The following is a 23,325-nucleotide window of genomic DNA, read 5'->3' on the forward strand; positions in this document are numbered from 1 at the left end:
TTTGCTGAACTTTTTGCCTCAATATCCTATGGCAACAAATTCCACAGGTTAATTATACATTGGATTAAAGAGGATTTATTTTATTTGTTTTAAATTTATTGCCTCTGATTTTATCAGGAGCCTTCTGGTTCTTATATTACTGGAAAGGCAAACAGGAACTGTCTACTGTTACATCTGTATAAGTCTATATACCAATTCCTTTGTACAGGCTACCAGCTGGTAGTGAAAATAATGTGCCTTGCAAATCCCTGCTTTTTAGACCTTCTCAGCTCTCTGGAAAAACACACCTGAAATGTTCTGTTAAGCCATTTTTATCTGTGGGATGATGAAAAAAGAATAGGCTTTTTCCACTGTAAAAGAAAAGTTTACTATATTTTTTTTCAACCAGACAACTCAAAAATGGCTGAACTCTGAAATCTGGTTTGTCATTAATACTCTGCTAAACGGTTGAAATTAACCAAGGACAGGGACATTTTGAAAATTGCATGCTGAGGGCAGGTCTGTGCCACAGATTTCTGCCAACAGAGCTGTGTCAGTCACAGGCATGAGGAGGCGTTATCTCTCATAAAATTGTGGGAGCTGTGCCGCAGAAGCCCCTAGTGTAGCTACAGCTATTCTGACAAAGGTGCTTGTTTGCTAGTATAACTTGCTTTACTCAGGTGTGGTGGAATAAGCTATAATGGTAAGAGTTCCTGGTATAAGTATAAACTGTGTCTATTCTAGGAGCACTTAGCTAGTATCATATGCCTATACCTATACTCATACCTATACCTGTAAAGTGTTCCCAATGTAGACATGGCCTGAGTTTGTAGAAAATGTCATCAACTTTGCAAGAATGTAGTTCCAGAGAGATGAACTGTGTTTGCAAGAAGAGTGCTGGAAGTGTACTCTCTTACAAACCAAGTGAGACGTACTAGGCAGTTTTTCTATGCCCAGATACCACTCACTGTGGGTTTTCCTCTAGTATTCAGGTTTTTGCCTTAGAAGATTCTTAGTGTCTGAAACGTACTGCTCCCTGAAATCCATCTGAGTCTATCACTTCCTGCTGTTAATAAACCAAAACAAAAAAGCCCTAAAGTGTTGCCCATATATTTATTATCTTTCCCATTTTCTTTCTTTTTCTGCTCAGCTTGTAGCGCTCATGGTGTGGTAGACAGAATGGTTTACAAGTTTTCCATATTAGTGGGAAAGATGGAAAAATCATCATTTTATTTAACTTTTTCTTATTGCAGATTATTATTTTATTTTATTATTATTTATATTATGGTCACACCAAAAGGTCCCAACAAAGACTGTGCTAAACTCTATTCAAACACGGTGACATAGACTCTGTCCCAAATGGCTTACTGTCTAAATAGACAAGACAAACTGTGGAATAAAGGAAATAGTCTTATCCCCATTTCGGCAACAGACATGAATATTAAGAGTGAAGTTCTGGCCTGACTGAAGTCAGTGGGACTAAGTGACATCCAAGGTCACACAGGAAATATGTGGCAGAGCCCAGTTGAACCCAGATTTACTAACCACTAGACCATTCCTCCCTCCTACAAAATGAAATTAGCTTTAATGGGAAGAGACCAGTGAGACAAAGCCCTGAATGTGATGAGCATTAGAAAATGGTCAGTTTTCAGAATGGAGAGAGGTAAATAGTGATGTCCCTTATGGGTCTCTACTGGGACTAGAGCTGTTCAACATATTCATAAATGATGTGGAAAAAGGGGTAAACAGCAGGATGGCAAAATTTGCAGGCAATACAAAATTACTCAAGATAGTTAAATCCAAAGCAGATTGTGAAGCGTTACAAAGGGATCTCACAAAACTAGGTTACTGAGCAACAAAATGGCAGATGAAAATCAATGTTGATAAATGCAAAGTAATGCACGTTGGAAAACATAATTCCCACTATACATACAAAATGATGGGGCCTAAATTAGCAGTTACCACTCAAGAAAGAGATCTATGAGTCATTGTGGATAGTTCTCCAAAAACATCCACTCAGTCAAAAAAGCTAAGAGAATGTTGGAAACCATTAAGAAAAGAGACAGACAATATCATAATGCTACTATATAAATCCATGGTTTGCCCACACCTTGAATACTGTGTGCAGTTCTGGTTACCCAATCTCAAAATAGATATATTAAAACTGGACAAGATACAGAGAAGGGCAACAAAAATGATTAGGGGCATGAAACAGCTTCCACATGAGGAGAGATTAAAAAGACTGAGACTTTTAACCTTGGAAAAGAGATGACTAAGAGGGAATATGATAGAGGTCTATAAAATCATGACTGGTGTGGAGAAAGTGAATAAGGAAGTGTTATTTATTCCTTCACATAACCCAAGACCCAGGGTTTACCCAATGAAATTAATAGGCAGCAGGTTTAAAACAAACAAAAGGAAGTATTTCTTCACACAGTGCAAAGCAAACCTGTGGAACCTGTTGCCAGAGGATGTTGTGAAGGCCAAAACTATAATGGGGTTCAAAAAAGAATTAGATCAGTTCATGGAGAATAGGTCCATCAATGGATATTAGCCAAGATGCAACCCTATGCTCTGGGTGTCCCTAGCCTCTGATTCCCAAAAGCTGGGAGTGGATAACAGGGGATGGATCACTCGATGATTGTATGTTCTGTTCATTCCCTCTGAAGCACCTGGCTTTAGCCAGTCAGAAGACAAGATACTGGGATAGATGGACCATTGGTCTGACCCAGTGTAGCTGTTCTTATATTCTTAGGTCTTATGGGAGGAACTTGATATGTGTTTTATTTTTATTTTTCCCTAATAGCTGCAAAAAATGACATTGCAAACATTTGTTTAATTTTACCAGCAGTCTCTCTGTAATAGCTTTTCTCTTTATTTCCAAAAAACTAGTTTTCTTAACAGATGAGCATTGTAAATGTTTAGAGAATAAATAGTACCATGACTGAGAGATTAGTGAAAAATGTGCTCTTCATGTTTCCTGCCAACCTGTAACAGCCTCACACTGGGGAGTGGCTGTGTTTCTATCCAAAACAGCCCTTAGGTTTTCAATATTATCATTACTCCTTTGAATTGTCTAGCACCAAGGGGCCTCTTAATTTTATGTTCTGCAACGGGAGTCACATCACAGATTTGGGACTCCTTAGCTAACAAAACTGAATATGTTGTAGTATTTACCTATTGCTTTTCATCTGCAAAGCCTTTTACAAACAACAAAGCCTCATAACCTTGGTGAGGTAAGTAGTGTTATCCCCATTTCACTGATGTGCATCCAGTAGTAGTTAACTTATGACTAACCCATGGTCACTGGGAGACAGCAGCAGAGCTAGGATTAGAATTCAAGAGTTCCTGTCTTCAGTCTTGTGCTCAGATTGGTAGACTGTGCTTCTCTAATATGGTCTATGGAAATTTTCCAGATTTACCAGAGTGTGGAAGAGAAGAGGCTGTGCATTCAGAAAAGAAGTTTGTGGCAAATAATGATGGTTTCACACTTAGAAAGCGAACACTGTATAATTCTTAAGAGAATTCCAGTTTCTTTGGTGCAGAAAAAAGATAATTCAAGGATTTGTTAAGGACCAAGGAATCAAGATAGTGATTTTACTTTCACTTTTGGAAATTGAAGGATTCTACATTAAAAATTGAAGACTTGTTCCTTGTTACGTGGCTCCTAGGTAGGAGCTGCTAAGTTATTACAGTACTGTTTGTAAAAAGTACACTAAGCATGTTTATAACAAACTTCCAGGAAGGCCCAGTGTTCTGACACTTTTGTGATGCATGCGTGGACAGTACAAGAATGACATTTTGTAGAACTAGAAGCCTGATGTCTGATTCTGTTTCATAACTTGGTGCCTCTGCCTCTTGTCAAGTCTTTATCATCCAGTTAATGTTCTTTTTACTAATGGATAATTACTAGAAGCTGCATCTAGTTCATATTTACTTTGGGGCTTTGTGCCATATCATGCACTCAAGCTAAGTTTGTGGAAGTACCCAGAACCAAGGATTTAAAAAATTACACATGCACGCCTAAAGTGCATAGACATTAATTCTGATGTCAAAAAAATACTGGGGCCAATACAATTTGTTCCTCTAGAATGTTCCACTATGAAGGGTATTTTCTTTGGGGTTTTTCTGGGTTTTTTTCCCTTATTAAAAAAACTACAAAATGAAATGCAAATAAAGTGTAAATACAACATAAAGGGCGCATAATTACAATTCTTAAATGTCAGGTAAAGTAGAAATTAAGACTTCCTCTGTGTAACAAAGCTCACTCAGACAGGTTAATCCTGGATGGACTTAAAAATCTGTTTTTCTTGACCAATAAGCACTTATATTACTCTCTGTGTTGATAAATGTATACCATAGTATGTTGCTGTATGTGCAGGGGCGGCTCCAGGCACCAGCGCTCCAAGCGCGTGCCTGGGGTGGCAAGCCGCAGGGGGCGCTCTGCCAGCGCCGCAAGGGCAGCAGGCAGGGTGCCTTTGGCGGCGTGCCTGCGGAGGGTCTGCTGGTCCCGCGGCTTCGGCGGCATGCCTGCGGGAGGTCCGCTGAAGCCGCAGGACCAGTGGACCCTCCATGCTTGGGGCGGCAAAATGTCTAGAGCCGCCCCTGTGTATGTGTGCCATCATCACTTGCATTTTCTGACCTTAAAATTTTAAATTTGTTACCAAAATGTTGTATTTAACATAGCTTTTTGCATGTAGTAGTATATCAGACAAGCATGTACAAATTCTGAATGTGAAGAACAGCACAGGTCAAACTTATGGTAGCTGCCACTAGCAAATCTATGTACACTACTAGCTATTGATAGTATTTCTTTGCAGATGGTTGATTGGTCCCTCACACTTCTTTTTTCTTTCCTTTCCAGCATTTATCAGAAGAATGGTTCCTTTCGATTTAAATACAACCAAGGAAGATCCCATTAGTATCGCTGTCAATGAAATGAAGTCACAGGCAGAAAAAGAAAAGCACTAGAGCTGCTAAAAAAACTGTGAAAAACACCGCAGCTTTCCTTGCTGGAGGTTCAATTCTGCTCCATTGTTTTACAACAATAATAATTCTGTCTGCAGTCAAGCACAGCTGCACTTACAGGAGTGATGCAGCTTCAGTAATTCATCAATTGCCAAATATTGACTGAAAGTTCATCATAGTTGTTTGAGGGGAATGAGGCTATTTAAACCTGAAGATAACGGTATGTACCACATCTGCCAAAGGGTTTCATGGCATAAAGCTTTGTCCTCTTTGCATTCATTTCTATAGTTTGCGTGACTAGAGTTCATTCTTGCTTATAGCATACATGGATTCTAAAGATTACTAGCTGAAAAACTAGTACACAAACTTTTGCTAAGAGCAAAATTACAGGTGTAAAGAAATTTGGTTGAAACTTAAATTTAGGGATCATTTAATAATGATTAATAATCAAGAAACAATTACTAGAAATTACTTTTGTCCCAATATATAATAAGAGGCTTTATAATATGTTGTAGCAAAATGTATACATGATTTTAGGTATTTCAGTTTATAAAAACCATGTAACAGGTCATTAACTATTAGAAAAGAATCCAATCAGCAAAGTTTAAAATTAGAACCACATTTTCCCAAAGTTGAAGGGAATTTAGATCATAGGCTGCACCAATCTATCTCTATTGTAGACATTTAGAATTATTTCTAAAGTATAATATCTTATAATCCGATGGTATGGCAAGAAGGCATTATTATCTAATGGTTAGAGTAAGAGAATGCCAGTCGGAAGACTGGTTCTCAGCTCTTCTCGTAAGTCACTGTGTGACTTTTTGCAAATAACTTAACCTCTCTGTGCCTCAGTTTCCTCACCTGCAAAATGACCTGATGATACCGATCTTTGTTAAGCACTTTGAAAACCTTTGATGAAAGGTGATACTATATATGAGCATGAAACATTGTTCATTTTTAAAAAGCAACTTCTAATAACCACTTAGTTATTCTTTTTATTTTATATTAAGTATTTTGAAATTTCACCTTAATTTTAAAATGTTACTTACTATTCATAATTCTGGATGTCCTTGCTTCTGAGGACCCCATTCCATTCAAATCTGATACATTTCCTAGCTTACTAAAGTTCCCAACAAACCACTACTGTAACATCTTCCACTATCTCTAGAATCTTCAATATTTGCACCAGTCCTGGTTCAGTTCTATGATACATACTTATCTTTAGTGTTCCAGGTTGAATCACCACTAAAGTGCCTTAAAGGGCCAATATACTGGCCAAACACACCAGGGAGTATCAGCGTAATATGAATTACATTGCAATGGTTCATTTATGTCAGCCTTTTCTTGTATAGAGAGCCCTCTCCTTCTCTGAAAGACTGTGGCTCTTTTACCAGCAATGTCAGTAGAGATGGAACCTTTAGTAGCAGTTTCCAGATCATGATGTGCCAACTAAGGAACGGGCAGTGCTTTTAAAGAGTTTACTGCAGACAGATTCTGCTCACAGCTGGGACAGTGAGGAGTCTGTTGGAGCAAGCCCCTTATACTCAGCATTGTTCCAAGCACACCTTATTGCTGAGGATATTAACAGAATAGTCTCTGCAGAAAGGGAGATGAGAAGATACACTTAATTATTGCTTTGCATTAATTTTTGTACGTATTGTAACTTCTTTGTATGAAAACAGCTATTGACTATTTTTCTTATGTCTCATAAAAGATTGGCTTATCCTTTCTGAAGATATTCTCTTTGTCTTCTAGATGTGCATAGTGTAGGCTGGAGTAGTACTGGCACTAGCCCTTTACAGATTGCTGACGCGTTTCCTACCTCAAAGGCCAGAAAGTATAACAGGGTCATCCATCTCTTCCAATCCCAATGGCTGTGTCAGAGCCAGAATAAAAAAAAACTATACAAAAAACCCCCCTCTCTACTAGTGAAAATAAGGTTAATGAAAACTTGTTTCTATCATAGAGTAGGAATGAGCATGGACATCATGAAATATGAGATTAACTCAGTCCATAGTTGCCCTAAACTAAACCAACTGTAAATGTATTCAGCATTTGTAATTTATTTTTTTAATTAAATCAGGTCACAGCTGGAAATTGGTGTTTAAAACATTTCAGCCAGTTTGCCTGGTGGAAAGTTGGAAAATCAGAAAATAAGATATTCACAGTTTCCAGAGTTTATGGTGCATACATATAATGGTTAAAAGAAATATAGGACAGTCAATTTAAAATAAAAACTGTTGTTTTGCAACACAGTAAATTGTGGTCTTAAAATAGGCCATGTTGCAAGGAGATCTTGTTAAAGAGAACCCCCTACAGTTTCAATTGCTGTATAGATAGATGTGTATCAACCACCTTTTACTGAATCTGGAACAACTTCCATGGTAAATGCCTGTTTGTAAGTGGGCTAGGCTGAAACCTGGCAACTGAGAGCCTCAGTTCAGGAGCAAAATTATTATTTTTGTAAAAATAAAAATCTCTTTGCTTTCCCTAAGGAATGTGAAAAACGCTGGATATTCATTGCTTCTGCCTCTCTTGGCTTGTATTTATTATTTCTTATTTGTGTTTACTAAAAGTAGTTTAGTTAGTTTTAATAATTGTTTTTTTGCATTCTCTGACTACAACATTTAAGCAGTCTAAACTCCAGGACATGCTTTCAAAATGCTCTGTAAATACATTCACACAATAGAATGAAAATGACTATTGGGTGAATTATACTGGCTTTAAAACTCCTTAAATATGTTAATTCTTTACAAACTGGGCCATGTGATATCTTTTCTGGGGCAATTTATTTCCTTTTTGTAACTTACAAAGAGGGTTGGGGGAAAGAAATTAAACCACAAAGAAATTAAAGGAACTTTTTAATGGGTTGGTGTAAGCTTTCCAAACCCAGTAAATTCTTTCCTAAACTTACCCTCTTGGCACTGCAGCACAGATAATGTACAACATTGGCCTGAATTCTGCCTTAGATAGAGGATCATATTTCCTGCAATACAGTGAATTAATTTTCTTCCTAATGAGGATTAAAGTCTCTTTCCTGACACTATTTGAAAATGACCTTTTGTGGTTTAATAAATCGTATTTTTTCATCTTGGCAAAAATATTATTCCTCCTGACAAGTTTCTGATTCTAAAGTAGAAAATCAGGTTGTTCATTTGAAACATTTTGTGCATTCAGTATCCTAAAATTACTAGCCTTTTCATTCATCATAGATCCTCTGAATATTATTAATTCATTAATGGCCTAATCCTTGCACACAGTGAGAGCTTTCAGTATGCAAGAAATGTGGGATCAGGCTCAAAGATCGTGTCTACACTGAGTTTTTTTTCTTATGCACAGCATCTCTGAAAATTTGGCCACTTGTATTTAGGTGTCTAAACTGGGACCTAAGTACCTAACTTCAGGCATCCAATTTGGAAATTTTGGCCTTGAAAACTATGGTCCAAACTCTACTTAGTGCAGGTTAACATAGCTATAAGTAGAAGTGCATCAACCCCCTATGTTCATTATCCCTAAAACACCACTTATTGTGGTATCCAAGCATCTTCAGTTAAATTACTTCAGTTTTACATTGTCCCTCACTTCTCTAGAGCTTCATCTGGAACCTTATATATTTTCAAGCTTTGGCAGCCATGTAATCCAGTGATGCTTGTTTAGTGGTAAACTTTCTTCTACTTGAATGGACAAGTCAGACTCCTAGTACACCTATATTTAAAAGCCTTGCCTATTGATTAGTCAACACAGCTGATTTTTATTATCAAATTAGGTTCTTCTAGAAACAACTGCAAAGAGAAAAATAGAGCTAGGCACAGAACACAATGGCCGCCTCTTGTGGAATGGAGAGTAGAGAGGGCAGGGATAGATCACCACATGGAGAAGCAATTTAGCTTTTTTTCTCCTCAAATTTTTCATGGAAATGAGAGGTTTCAACGGTAATGGTACTGAAGTTTTGTGCATTCATCCATCACCCATATCTTCTCTACTCCTCCTTCCAGCTTTCCCTCAAAACAAATTTGAATGGATTAGAATAGCCAGGCCCTAAGAAAATACTGTCATCTTGTTCCCTACAGTCCTTTCTTGGGTGGGAGAGTGTTTGTTCCCACATGCCACATTTTTCTTGTGGATATGTTTCCACAACATGGCCTCTTAAATGACCCTGCACTAGATAACTGTGTGTTTCCCTGGAAAAACTGGCTTTTCTGGATGAAAATGTCAATATTTTGGCCCAGCAGTATATTCAGGCATTTTTATAACAATGATCTTAGTCTTTATGCCTAAAAATTCCTGAAGGAAAAAATGGAGAAGTTTTCACATCTGTAGCTCTTGAAAGAATGTAGCTGTTGCTTAAATTGCCTGTTTTTGTGCCCTCTGCTTTGTGTATTGTAAACAAGAAAGTTAAATCTTATCCCGTTTTTGTAAAACTGTGACCCTTTGGTCTACAAGTCCATCATCTATAGTGTTAGTAACCTTGTCCCCTCTCAGCTGGGCCCTGTTATGCCCCCACAGGTGAAATTCCCAATGAGGTCTATAGGAGCTGCACCCATGTGTCTGGGGGCATAGGCAGGTCCAAATGAGTACAATGTTTCAAAAACAAATTCTTGTGGTGGTGATGATGAAGAAGATATGATGATAAAAAAACCAATTTAGATACAAGGATGCTATGAAGGGTCCCCCTTCAGGGAATAGTTGTGCCATCTTATCTTAGGCCTTGGCTACACTGGCGCTTTACAGCGCTGCAAGTTTCTCACTCAGGGGAGTGAAAAAAACACCCCCTTGAGCGCTGCAAGATACAGCGCTGTAAAGCGCCAGTGTAAACAGTGCAGCGTAAACAGTGTAAACAGTGCTGCAAGCTAATCCCCACGGGGAGGTGGAGTACCTGCAGCGCTGGGAGAGCTCTCTCCCAGCGCTGGTGCCGCGACCACACTCACATTTCAAAGCGCTGCCGCGGCAGCACTTTGAAGTTTCGAGTGTAGCCAAGCCCTTAGATCTGTTCACCATGATGAATTTCCAGGTGCTGCATATTTTTGCTATTGTGTTTAGCTATTATCAGCATTTAAACAGAACGGTAATTCAGTGACTAAAACACATGTATTAACAATGAATCTTCAGAACACCTTCATCATTAATTCAAAAATCTCTACAGAGATCTGAGCTAGTATGTGCTATGAGCATATTTTCATGCAACCGTTCTGGGTTTGAACTTTACTGCATTACTGTGTGCAGGCATAAATTAGATCTTAAAACTTAGCAAAACATGTGTATTATAGTTAGAAGTACAGCAGAAGCAACGTATAATTTGGCGAACTTGGTCTTTCAAAATCTGGAACCCAGTTCCTTTGAGAACGTTGGCAGCAAAAATGAAAGGGAAAAAGAAGTAATTGCTACTGTGGTTAAAATACAGACACATCCACCGTATATCATCTGTACTAGCAACAATAAGTAGTCATATTTCTAAAGTTTAAAGTTGCAAACCTGCCATGCCTCAGCCTGCAAGAATGAGACTCTGGTTATTGTTTTTTTTTTTACTTAGCAGATGTAAAATTTTAATGTCACGCACGCATACCTTGAAACAATAGGCAGTGATTGGGATTTCAAAGTAACAAATATAAAGCAAACCCACTAGCACATCTTGTTTCATAGACTGAGATTTTTTGACACCTATACTGCAGATTATTCCCAAGGCAAATCATTTCTGATTGGCCTTTTCATTTAAACAAAAAGAAGTGAGTGGGGGACAATGTATCTTTATCAAGAGCCATTTTCTGTGTCATATCAGCACAGATATTTTACTGAAGTAGAAAACAAAATGTGGACCTGAAGCAAAATAAGTTTCAACTGTTCGAATGGATAGTAAAATCGCTAATAAGTCAAGTTTATAATGAAAAATCAAACAAAGGCCAATTCTCCTATGATTTGGTAGCAAGGGAAGAAAAATTAGGCTCATTCATTACTCTCAATGTGAAAAACTCCCTCTTCAGGGTGTTTGTATATTTTTGTAAAAAAAATTCCTGCCTAATTTTTAATGAAGGACTTGACTGGGGGGAAAACAGAAACGATATACAAAAAGCATTCAGCTTTGTCAGCAATTATTGTCTCTCTCTTCTCTGGGCTGTTACTGTTAAAGGTATTTATATTTTGAAGTAGTCTAGTGGCTGCAGCATCAGCCAGTTGCTGTGAAAAGATAATATCCTACTCTCATCAGTGTGCTTTCACTCCAAGACCAAATAAAGAAAAAAGAGGAAATCCACTCATCATTCCCTGTTGTGTGATGAATGGATCTTAGAGAAATTAGAAACAAGTATATAGCAGGCCAGCTTTTTCCAAAGTGCTCAGTACTCAACATATTCTGTTTTCAACAAAAGTACTGATTACTTTTGAAAGTCCAGCTACTTCATTTCAGTGCCTAAGAGGAATGATTAAGTTCTAAGTTCTTCTGAATAACTGGTCTTTCATGTGATTAAGTATTGTATAAAAATAACTCATTAAGGATCAGATCTTGCCATCCTTACTCAGGCAAAACACCCATTGAAGCCATTAGCTTCAGTGGGAGCTTTGCCTGAGTAAGGACTACAGGATTTTAGCCCTCTCTCTTTACACTGGAGTTGTTTTGATCTCAAGCTGTTTTTCTGATCTGTTATGTATGTTGCACTTGTACATCAGGAGAAACCATTCAGGTGTTCTATCATCACCACATCATTTAGCTCATGGGATCAATTTCAATAGCTGATTTGCCCGTAGGGTGGTAACATCATAAAAGAGAACACTTTCTTATAATCTCTTTTCATGAGGATTTTGTAACTCCAGTTGTTTGCTAAAATAAAAGCCACACTGTAAACAGGCTAACATCAGATCACATGCTGCTTAACTTTAAAGATCATCTCCTGGGCAGGAGTAAGTACATCTGAATATGGTGTTTATCCAGATTTGCTGAGTGCTACAATTTTTCCCCAATCATGAGTGGACGAGTCGAAAGGAGGAAGGGGGTGGGGGTGCTCAGAGATAGTACAATCAGTGTTGAATAAAGGTACGTAAGTCATATCTGGAAAATAAAGGATGCAGACTGTTTACTTAAGAGAACTGCACCCCTGTTGCTCAGTTCAGAGTTTTGAAAGCTCATACCCTGAAAGGTAATTTTTGAACATGTCAGTTTCAAATTACCATCTCTATAGCCATTTGCTGACAACTAAAATGCTGCTGAAAAGTTATACTGATACTTGCTAAACACAGTCCCAGTGTCAGTTTGCACATTTGAGTTTTGATGTTGCTCACGTTATTATTAAACAAGCATTAAATTGGGATGCAAGCCTAGTTTCTGTTCTGGCATTGAGCCCCTCACATGTTCCACCAGTGGCCCAAAAGATGTCTGTTGCCTTACTGCAAAAACATGGTTTTTAATTAAAAACCATAAAGACTGGGTATGCTTTGCAGATGGCCCGTAGAACTGTTCGCCTCAGTGTGTGACCACTATGCTGTACTGAGCAAGATGGCTGCATCATTTTTAATGAGGCTTTTGCTGCCACTGGCAACAACACCTCATTCAAACAGCTGCAGATTTGAAAACATCAGGTGGTTGGCAAAGTTTGTTCATTCTATGTTTTGACTGATAGAGTAGCCAATAAACCCAGTGTGTACAGTGAATTTGTTTTTTCTTTTTTCGGCTGAAGAAGTCTTTAGGGAAGTCATCAGACTGTAAGAACAAGAAGCCATAGTCAGAGTGAGCACCGGAGTGTGCAGAATGCTACGTAGGAGTATAGCAGTGGTGATGTTCACCAGTGGCAAAATGGGCATCTGTTAGCATGCCATACATTGTTTCCTGAGAGAGTTGTATGTGAAAGTGAGAGCTTTTAGCTAGCCCACCATCAGATAAATACATAAAGTTTGGCTAGCACCATATCAGGTGACCAAAATGCCTTCTTTTTGTTGGTAACAAAATCCTTTTCTCGTTCAGCTCAATAGGGTCTCAGGTGTAATTATGTCAGAGCAGGATATGACAAATCCTCTCCAAGAAGAGTCAGGAAATACTTTCCTCACTGTTCCCTGTGTTCAAGTAATTTCTTAATCCCATCTTGAGTTGCTACCTTTTGTAGATCATCTTATGCTGTGTCTTTACAACAAAATTGTACGTCACTTCTCAAATTTTTGAAAGCTTCAGGAAAACAAAACCAGTCCTCTCCATATGTTGTAAAATGCTCACTTGTCTTAATTTATACATCTTTGTACCCCATACACTTTGGAAAATTCTGATATGCATAGCAGTATTTACAGTATTTAGGGCTTGATCCTGTGAGTCCTCTGGGAAGAAATTCCATTGATCACTGTGGATGTTCTGCGTATGGAAGACTTGCAGGAATGAACTCTGTGCATTTTCTGTGACTTGTCACATGTTGAAATTTCAGCCTTAACATTACAGTAGCATAATTTTTTTTAAAAATAATTATAGGATGGAGGGAGACAGAGAAAATAGATAAGCAACATTTCTGCTGTAGGTAATGTTGCAAGACACTTTACATTCTATATCTCAATTTCCTCAAACATTCAGAAATCTTCCATGATTGATGGCTGCAAAAAGTTGATTTTTTGAGTACTTGAGTAAAATCCATTTAGCCATTTTTGAATTCATGGCCAATGAAGCAAATACATTTTTCTAAATTTTCAAATAACACTCTCGCCACTTTCTTTTTAATTTTGGGTTAATTAAAAACTGGTTAAATTTTGAGAACTTGAAACCTCAGTTTTGAGGTGAAATCCTGGCCCTGTTGAAATCGATGATAAAGTTGCCATACATTTCAATGGGGCCAAGATTTCACACTTGATTGTAATTAGACCTTAATGAGCAGTGCGTGCTTTCTGTTTGAAATGACCTTGTTTTGAAAATGTGGACTGAGCATGTATAGCAGAAAATATGTGCAGTTATCAACATCTCACTTGAGACATAATTCTGCAAGGGGCTTAGTGCAATCTGTGAGGTACCAGTTGACTTCAGTGTGAGTTTTGGAGACCCACTACCTTAAAATGGATAACCAGCTCTTTACCAGATCAGTCCCTTAAAGCTGGACAAGTCACAGTCATGTATGGCTAGTTAAGTGCGCACGTGCTAAATCAAAGAAATTATAAACACAGCTCATAAAACTGACTGCTGCATGAGATATTTTACCTTCTGATTTTTGTTTCTACCTAATAAGAAAAAAAATTAAGAAGATAAATTCAAAAAAAAAACCCTAGTATTGATGCAGAGTGAATCTTATGAACTTAAAGCAGGAAATTACAAAAATCAAGGTTGCTCTAGCAGTATTATATTGACAGCATTGCACTTATTGGGCCAGATTCTCCAGTCCACTAAGGCCACTTTGCACTGCTTATGTAGTGCACAATGGCTTTCAAGCATCCAGAGAAGGCAAGTAGAGAGTTCCCCCTGTGCAGAGGGACTGGTGTAAAGTTGTCAGAGGTGGTTCCACCACCTCCTAAACCAGCCTCTCCCACAGACCCCCAGCATACGGGGAAGAGTGTGGCAGAATGAAATTAAGCGATGTTGGTTCTTCAGTAGCATAAAGTCCCTAAGGAACCTTATGTTTGTGATGTATGTTAGGGCTGCTTTTTTGCAGCTCTAATCTTCATTGAAGCTGAGTTGCTTCCTGTGACCACCCTGTTCACTACAACTGAGCTTGGCTCTGAGTGGATAATCTGGGGCCACTGTGTAGAACTTTCCATTCCTATTTCCTTTGTAAAATATTTTATCCTCCCTCATAGGGTTTTTGTGGAGATTAATTAGATAATGCTTGCAAAGCACTAGGGACATGCAAAGTGCTATATTAATGTCTCTATACCATAAAATATATAGAACATGCAACACAGCCAAGTTAACATTCCTGAAGAAACCTTCACTCTTGCAGTTTCCTTGACATTAGAGTGGTTGATTTCATATTTTTTTAAGGTTATATTAAAATATTTTACTTTAATATGTAAATTTTGTATGTGGAAATAGATACATTTATCTCTTTTCTATTCACTCATATGCATGAACATGAACACACAAGCACCATTAAGCTTTATGTTTCAAAGAAAATATTATGCTTTAGTAGTGAAGTCCTGACCACATGGAAATCAATGGGTTTTTTTTCCCATTGCTTTAGATGGAACCAGGATTTCATCGTAGGCAATTCTAAATGTTTTTTAAACACAGATTTATGTGGTAGATTTTTGTTGGCTCCACATTTTTGCAAGACCATAAATAACTGTCAGACTGATGGGCAAACAAATACGTATTCAAAAAAACATGGTTTCATCTATATATTTTCACGACAGACCATAATAACTCAGAATAATTCAAAGTTACCTAACTTTGCCACGTAGGCTGTGTTTTGAAAATACAATAACTGGATATTTACACAGTATGGTTTCATTATGGGCCATTGTTAGCCCTTAATCCTATTTTTTTCAAGAGATTAAAAAGAAACTTAAATACACAATCAAACCCACTGTACGCGTACATAGTATTAATACAAACCAACAAAAGTCAGGAAGTTTAGACATATAACTACCCTGTCTTTGTTCCCTCTGTTGTATGATGCTATTATAGGGCTCTCAAAATAGTGCATCCCTGTTACAGCAGGGGGTGGAGAGTGGATTTCAGTTGTAAAAATGTACTCAAGGAAATGGGAGTCTACAAGAAACCCTGCATTTCACACTGTATGTTGAATTTTCTGTTTCATGCTGGTTTGCACAACAAAATTAACCAGATAGAGATATAGAGTGTGTGTTTGCACGTGTGTGCTAATTTACAAGTAGTCAGGATCTAATTACACTCTAGATCTAAATGCTTACATATTGATGGGATTATACATTTGAAGAGCATATTAACTAGTTAAGACCACTGTGTAGTGAGATTCTCTTGTGATTTATCTTATTTTGTCAAAGATCATCTAGCTTCTATGATGAGACTCTTTCCTTGTTTGTCAATTGATGGTTTTATTCCAAAGTAGTCTCATCCCCCATATTTTCCCACTAGACGCTGTCTTCAAATAATATCCTTATAGGGCTGCCATTGAGATTTGTGAAATTAAATTACTGCTATACATAAATTAACCTTCACTCCTCTTCTCTTCCTGTAAGTTTACAGTTAAAACTTTTAAGAAACATATCTTTTCTCTTTCTAGCAACAAAGGGTTTGCAAGGGAAGTGTAAAGGCAGGAACTTGGTAATGTGGATATTCCTAACCATGGACCATTTCCAATCTGTGGAGTTTGTGATAGTCACATTGGGCCTGATTCCAATCTCACAGCTGCTTTTCCAGGGCGTAACTTCTTTGGCTTTAATTAAGGTATACCTGATTTACACGAGCATGAGATCAGAATCAGTCCTGCTGTTACCTTACACACCAAGTGAAATGTCTGAACCTAGGCAGAACACAGTTATGATCATTACAACAGGAACTTTAACTTGGAGTTTTTGAAATCTCTAGTATCATGCTCCAAAATATGTTGATACAAACTAAGTGCCTGATCAAAAGTCCATTGAAGTCAATGGGAGTCTTTTTATTAATTTCAGCAGGATTTGGATCAGGCCCTAAATGAAATGTCCATATTTTCACTTAATGCCAACGTTTATACCTCTGCAATAGTCAAAATATGGACGTCTTTATCATATGTTAAGTAAGGAGGCAGTAACAAAATGTCAGTTTTTATCATTTTTGCTGACTTTGGTCCTAGTATAGCAAGGCACTGAGTGCCTTCAACTCCTACTGAAGTCAGTGTGAGTTGGAAGTGCTCCTCACAGTTCAGGAGGTGCCTAAGACCTAGCAGGATCAAAGCTATCAGCTTTTACTCACCACTTTAGCGTAACACAAAACTTTACGAAAATTTTTGTAACTTGGAAAATTAAATACTTTTTTTTCAAATAAGACTCAGTATTGTATTTACATGTTTTTTAACAAATACATCTGTCTTATACTTTTGTAAAGAGTTTTGATAAGTTTGTGTGTGTTTAGATCAATTGATTTGCTTTTGCTTTTTGTGAAATCTTTGGGAATCTGATATGGATTTATATGAACTGTTTTGTTTTTTGTTTTGTATATCTTGCCACTGGAAGAAAAAAAAAGCCTTTTGGTCATCTTGTGTTTAATTTTAAAAATGTTTATTTGAAATGTTTTTAAATCTGTTAAATATTCAGTTGTGATGTGTGAGCCCTAAACAGGCTTCTTCAAAAAGTGTTTATTGCCATTTATTTAAGTAAAACTATGCTTGCATTATTAATGGAGGAAGAATGAAGTATTTTGCCACTGCAACATGTTACTGTGTTTGGCTCCAAACCTGTGACCAAATCAATACAAACAGACTCTTACACTTGCTGTGAGTCCCACTGAAGCCAGTAGAGGCTTCACAAGCGGGTGGTTGTGCAGATCAGATTGCAGGATCAAGGCCTCTGTGTGTACAGCCACTTAACCTTGCACATTATCTTTCATGGAGATGTGGGACCAAATTCTTAATTGATGTAAACGTGCAAAACTCCACTGAAGTCAATGGGAGTTGTACACATCTAAACCGCTAGTTAGTTTGGCACATTGTGTAAAGTTTCTAATAATTCTAAAATAAATTGTTGCTGAAAATTCACATAGAACCAGAGACATTTCAAACAGAAGCACAGCAATGTATTATATTCAGAAAAATAACAAAATTATGACACATGCAGCAATGCAATAACAAAGAAATGTGCACATTTGGGTTCTTGTAGAAAACTACCCAGGCTCTGTTTTCATAATGCCATGAGAATGCTTCACTGAAAACCCATAATTAGATCACTAACTCTGTTGTCCTCTAATACGTCATTCTCTGTTGGGTTTGAAATATTCTGTGACCTTTTTATATAACCCTGTGACAACCCAGTTGTCTCATGCAAGTATCTCTTACATGACCCCGTCCCTGCCAATATATGGTCTGTCATTAGTACTGGAGAGCTGAAGTCAGCTTTAGTCCCTCCCTCATAATTCATGAATCTCGTGCAAAAACGATGACCAAGAGAGTTTGAAAAACAGCTGGTACTTTATTCAGTGCCTGTGGCTTGTATGAGCCAAGACTATGATCCTTTCATATCTCACAAGCTAAACAGCATCAACCTGGATCACTGTTTGGATAGGAAGACTCCAGGGGGAATACATAGGATTTGCTAGACTGAGCCAATGGAAACAGTACAGAGGACAAAACTTCACAGTGAATGTTTTGTTGCTGTGGATAGATACTGTTTTACAGAAAAATACTTTAAACGTTAAACTTCCTGCATTAAAAATAAAGTTTTTTAAACCTACAGTCTAATAAAGCACACAGAGTGAAGATTTCAACTCTTTTTAATGGGGCTTAAGTAGTGTCCTTTGGCCATTGCCACCCACTGTTGATCCCTTTTGTTTGAATGGGTTGCAGGCAGCCCACAAAGCAATAATTTTGCCTGTCTTTCAGTTGAGTGTCTAAAAATGAGGCTCTTGACCACATGTGTTTATCGGAGATCTCCTGGCACTTTTCACCAGAGTCTGGGATTGAGCCCAGATGTCCTAGACAAGTTCCAATTTGGGTTATTATATACATTCTGCCTATCCTGTACAATTCCAGTTGGATATGGGCTTCCTCTTCATTTCCTGCCTTTACTGTTGTAGCATTTCTGTGCAGTGTTAAACAACTGCTGGCTTTTTGTAGGAGGGGAGAGGTGTAGATTAGTCTAGGAGGGGCCACAGGAAAGATTAGAGAACATCGGCAGGTGGGGTATGTGGCACGTGGAGCCATATTATCTCCACATCCTACAAATCTACTTCTGTAGTTGTGCCTAACATATCTGGCAACAAGAGCAGCTTACAATACAGGGCCACAAGCTTTTCATCAGTCTGTTGGTCTAAGTTTTGCATCTTTGCTCTCACAAAGAAGCTCATCTACAAGAACATGTGTGCTCCTGTTTCACAGGGCCCCCAAAGGATCCAGAGCAGTATGTAAGTCCTAATGAATGGGAAGCAACCAACGACAGCCAGCAAAAAGGCAAAGGAACCTCAAAATGAAATTTTTAAAAAGAGAAGAAAAAGGAGAGGAAGACAACATAAAAGAAACATTGAGCAGGAAAAAACAATTTAGGGAGCAAAGGAGAGAGAAAATGGGCTGAAGAAAGAACAGATGCAGCAGTATTGCAGGGCCTAGTGTGGAAGAATATGGTTTGGGGGATGCACGTCTGCCAGTGCACGATCAGAGGTTTCCCACAAACATCACTCGGAATCTCTGCCAAAGAAGCAGCAAGTTTGGAGCAGCTGTTGAGTAGAATGAGCTCTATTAGGGTTTACGTAAAGCACTTATTAGACAAAACGTACCCTGTGAACCGAAGAGCTAATTATATTATTACTGCAAGTCCACACACTTTTCCCTATTTGTGTTATGAAGATAGATAATTATCTGTGGCAGTACATAATGAACTTATTTGTGTTTTTTCACAAGATAAGAAAGAACCATTCAGTGATCACAGGTTTTTGTAATGATTTTCCCTGAGGTAAGTTTGCAGTTGGTATGGTGTGAGTATGAACATGTTTTCTAGAGGTTCTAAGAAAAATAAAAAAAAACAGCCAAACAGATTATCATTTTCAAAATCTTTCCACTGCTGAAGGTCAGATTTTAAGTACAAATCAATTTTTTTGTTTTATATAATTTATGTTGGCTGGTATTTTCATATTGCAATGGAGCAGAGAAAAGTTTTAGCTCAAAGATGTCTGCCTTTGCCAGATTTTTAAAGAGGCAGAAATAAAAATAGTGAAATTTTTGTGTGTGTGTGTGTGTACAATGTATCATTAAAAAGACTATAGACTTTCATATGCTACTTTTGTCAACTTATTTGTATTGATTGTTTACTTTAAACTGGTGTCACATGCACATGTGTAAGCAACTTATTAAAGTATTTCTTGGTTCCCCTGGAGGCTGGAAGTAGAGGAATTCAATTTTTTTTTTTTTAATTGTTCAAAGGCCGGTACTTGGCTACAATCTGAGACCCGCTTTAGGGAAAGTTAGTGAATGTTGCTGATAGCTAAATCTAATTTATGAAGAGCTAAAAGGAAACAGACATGAGAAAATGTAATAAATAATCCGAGGACAAGCAATATACAGGTCCAGTGGAACACAGAGTAGATGCCTGTAAAAAGTCAATATTTGTCAGCTGCTACCACAGATCTCTCCTATTTTAATTATAGGATAAATCTGTGCTAATCTCAGAAACCATTCTGTTATATGGCTGGCAAATGCAAACTTCCAGACTACTGGAAGAACTATTTTGTCCCCTTTCAGAATCAAAAGGAATTCAGAATGAAAGCACTTACATATTTACAAAGTTCCTCTATTTCCTGCCTTTTCAACAAGGCAGGAAGATGCAAACATTCTCACACTGATTTTCCCATTGCCAGTTGAACAGGGTTTTTTGGTGGCAGTTCCTTGTCCATCACGTGTGTGCTTTATTGTGGATTTTGTTTTCACCAATAACAGACTGAGTCCCCCTTTGTTGGTCATCATATGGATTGCATTTGGTCTTCCAAAGTTGTGGGATCTTCATTTGTATCTATGGATAGTATCTCAAGGGTCTCTAAACTCATTACAATTCTTCTGAGATTCTGGGAGTTCAAGAGAAAGGTATTCTGAGGGGGCTAATGATTCCTCTCTGCATTTACCAACTGCAGTTTCTGAGATAGTAACAACACTGTACTCTAACAACCATAATAAATTGCTGCAGTGAACAGATGTGCAATGAGCTGGGTTAAAAATTCACTCCTCTGTTTTAACTTAAGCTTTAGGGCATACTTGTGGGGGTTAGAAGCAAATTTCCTTCCATGTTAAAAGTATTACATAACTACTGTTTCTCTCCTCTTTTCTCTTTATAGGTATTTCGGATAGGCTACTTCCAGATGCAGGAGACTAAACAAACAACCTGTCTGTAGTAATTTAGCAGCTCCTGTATTACTGTTAATGTCACAGGTTTTAACATATATAGCCCGAACTCTTAACTGACTCACTGTGTGACCTCAGGCAATACACATAGGGCTGAACGCTTTACATCTTCAAAGCACTGTACAAATTTAAACTGTACAAATTTAAACTGTACAAATTTAAACATTCTGGGAGGTAGTTCAGGAGAACATATGGAGAACTGAGGCAGGGACTCATTTTCAAAAGCATCCACTAAATTTGGCTACCTCCACTTTTGGTTTCCTAATTTGAGACACCTCTGCTTTGATTTTCAGAGATGCTTAGCAGTCATTGACTCCCGAAGGCAAAGAGGAATGTGGATGCTTATCACTCTAAAAATCAGGCCCTATGTGTTCTATTGTGCACCTAGAGCCAGAGGCCAGCTTTTAAAATACAGCCCTAAGTGTATTGCGTGAAGTCACACAGTGAGTCAGTAGTAGAAGTGGGATTAGAACTCATGGAGCTATGAAAGTTTTTCTTTTGGAAATAAGCAGAGTGGGGAGGGGGTTGTCCTTACACCCTTATATTCCAAAAAAGAGACTCAATTCATGCTCATATAGTCCGATAAAAAATATTCCAGGTAATATGGTTTTCATCCACACCCCAGTAGCATCTACGTTTCAAAAAGCCTTCACTTTAATTGGCATATTTGTCGGCAGTCTCAGTACTGAAGCAAAAGAGGGAATTGTTCATGGAGATTTGAATTACCTTAGTCACCTCCAGAAACAGTCCCTCCAAGTCATAAATGAGACATGTTGGTAGAGCAGTGTGGAGAACTTAACACTGCCACTGTCCAGTCTGTTTCCCCACAGATAATCAAATATGTCAGTTCTCTATAGTGGTCAACATTTAAGGATTTCAGAGAATTCTTCATGATGACGAAAATATCATTGACATACTGAGCCAGATTTGTGAGTGCTGTAAATTGGTGTTTCTCCACTGAAGTAAGTGAAACTTAAGCTAATTTACATCATCAGAGGATCTGGTCCAATATTTCTACCAAGGATGGCAGAGTTTGTAACTTAACACCTTTCAGACCAGCCATGAAATTTTTTGCAGAAAAACAGCTGATTCTCTATCATTGCCCACAGACCATAGTAGTGTTTGATAATGTATGCAAAATAAGAGATTACTAAACCTTTTAACTTAGAGCAGCTTTTTTGTTTTGTTAATAGAATTAATGATGATTTAATTTCTCGATTTTAATTTTTTTAAAAGTAGCAGGAGACTCAGAGGGATTTCTTCAGTGGTTGATTTATTTTAATATATTGTGTGCTAATGCAGTAGTCTCTCACCAAATCATGTTTATGTATTTATTTAAGACAGGATTTGCTTACTAGGGTTGGGTAGCATTGCTTACATTCATTCAGGACTGTCATGGAAGGAAAACGTATCTATAGTCTTATGCCCATAGTCATTCTTCAGGTATTGATACAGAGTTTGTCTGAATAGTGCTGGCCACTACTGTAGTAGAATGGCAGATTGATTTAACTCTGGTCTCCCTCCAGCCAAAAGCATCTGCTGTGCTGTCTAACTCTGAGAGATCCAAAAGATTGCAACCAATAAATGTCATTATGATTTGTGGAGCAATCAGTTGATTTTTGCTATCTACGGCATGCACTTCCCTAAGAGTCAGTACTGATCCCAAGCCCCAGCATGCTGCTAGCAGTATCTGTGCTACAGAGAGTGGTGTGGGTGATACAGTAGGAGCTGCTCTTCCATCAAGTCTGTGCCGATAGCAATGCCCCAGCATATTGCTAGGAGGTAGTGTGCCAGAAGGCGTGATGCAGGTGACTCAGTAGGGACTGTTCTGCCATTTGAATCAGAGCTGAAACTATGCCCCAGCATGATGCAGGAAGCGGTGTCTTGGATGAGACATAAAAACCTCCTTTTCAGTGCTCTGTTTACTATTTGTTTGTGTTTTCTTTTGTACATCTTATGAAGTCTTAATATGTTTATTATATTTTTTATTTCTGTGCTGCATGCCAAGTACTCTGGGCTGGGGTGAAAGGTACTTTATAAATAAAATAATTAGTATTATGTATAAAATTCATGAGTATAACAACTGGCATTTTACAAACTGAGTCATCTCACTGGGTTAGTACATATACATGAATCTTATCTGATTCATCCTGCTTCCAGAGCTTCCCCCATTAGAATGCAGTAATTAATTAGCCCTTATGCTTCCTATGAAGCAGGTAAGTAATGGTATCCCCATTTTACAAATGTGGAAACTGAGAAAAAGAAATTAAGTGACTTGACCAAAGTAATGCTGAGTCAATGGGTAAACCAGGAAGAGAACCTAGGAGACCTTTATCTCACTCCCCTTGCTCTAACCATAATACTCTCTATCTACAGTGTAATCTATGTAAGATACATATAGCCAAATTATTTCAGAGAACTAAAAATC

At 37.9% G+C, this 23,325-nt stretch overlaps 1 protein-coding gene and 1 long non-coding RNA gene across 4 annotated transcripts in view; one reads left to right on the forward strand and one right to left on the reverse strand.

Annotated features, from left to right (window-relative positions):
* The window catches only part of CEP128 (centrosomal protein 128), a 437,566-nt gene extending 417,733 nt beyond the window's left edge, over positions 1 to 19,833 (forward strand). For all 3 annotated transcript variants that reach the window (XM_045015395.1, XM_045015394.1, XM_045015396.1), the window contains 2 exons: positions 4,844 to 5,167; positions 18,888 to 19,833. In XM_045015395.1, the coding sequence (XP_044871330.1) occupies positions 4,844 to 4,950 (107 nt within the window). In that variant the 3' untranslated portion in view covers positions 4,951 to 5,167; positions 18,888 to 19,833. The remainder of the gene's footprint in view (positions 1 to 4,843; positions 5,168 to 18,887) is intronic.
* The window catches only part of LOC123369614, a 49,991-nt gene that overhangs the window by 1,208 nt on the left and 25,458 nt on the right, over positions 1 to 23,325 (reverse strand). The window lies entirely within an intron of this gene.

Source organism: Mauremys mutica, chromosome 4, assembly GCF_020497125.1.
Source record: "Mauremys mutica isolate MM-2020 ecotype Southern chromosome 4, ASM2049712v1, whole genome shotgun sequence".
NCBI lineage: Eukaryota > Metazoa > Chordata > Testudines > Geoemydidae > Mauremys > Mauremys mutica.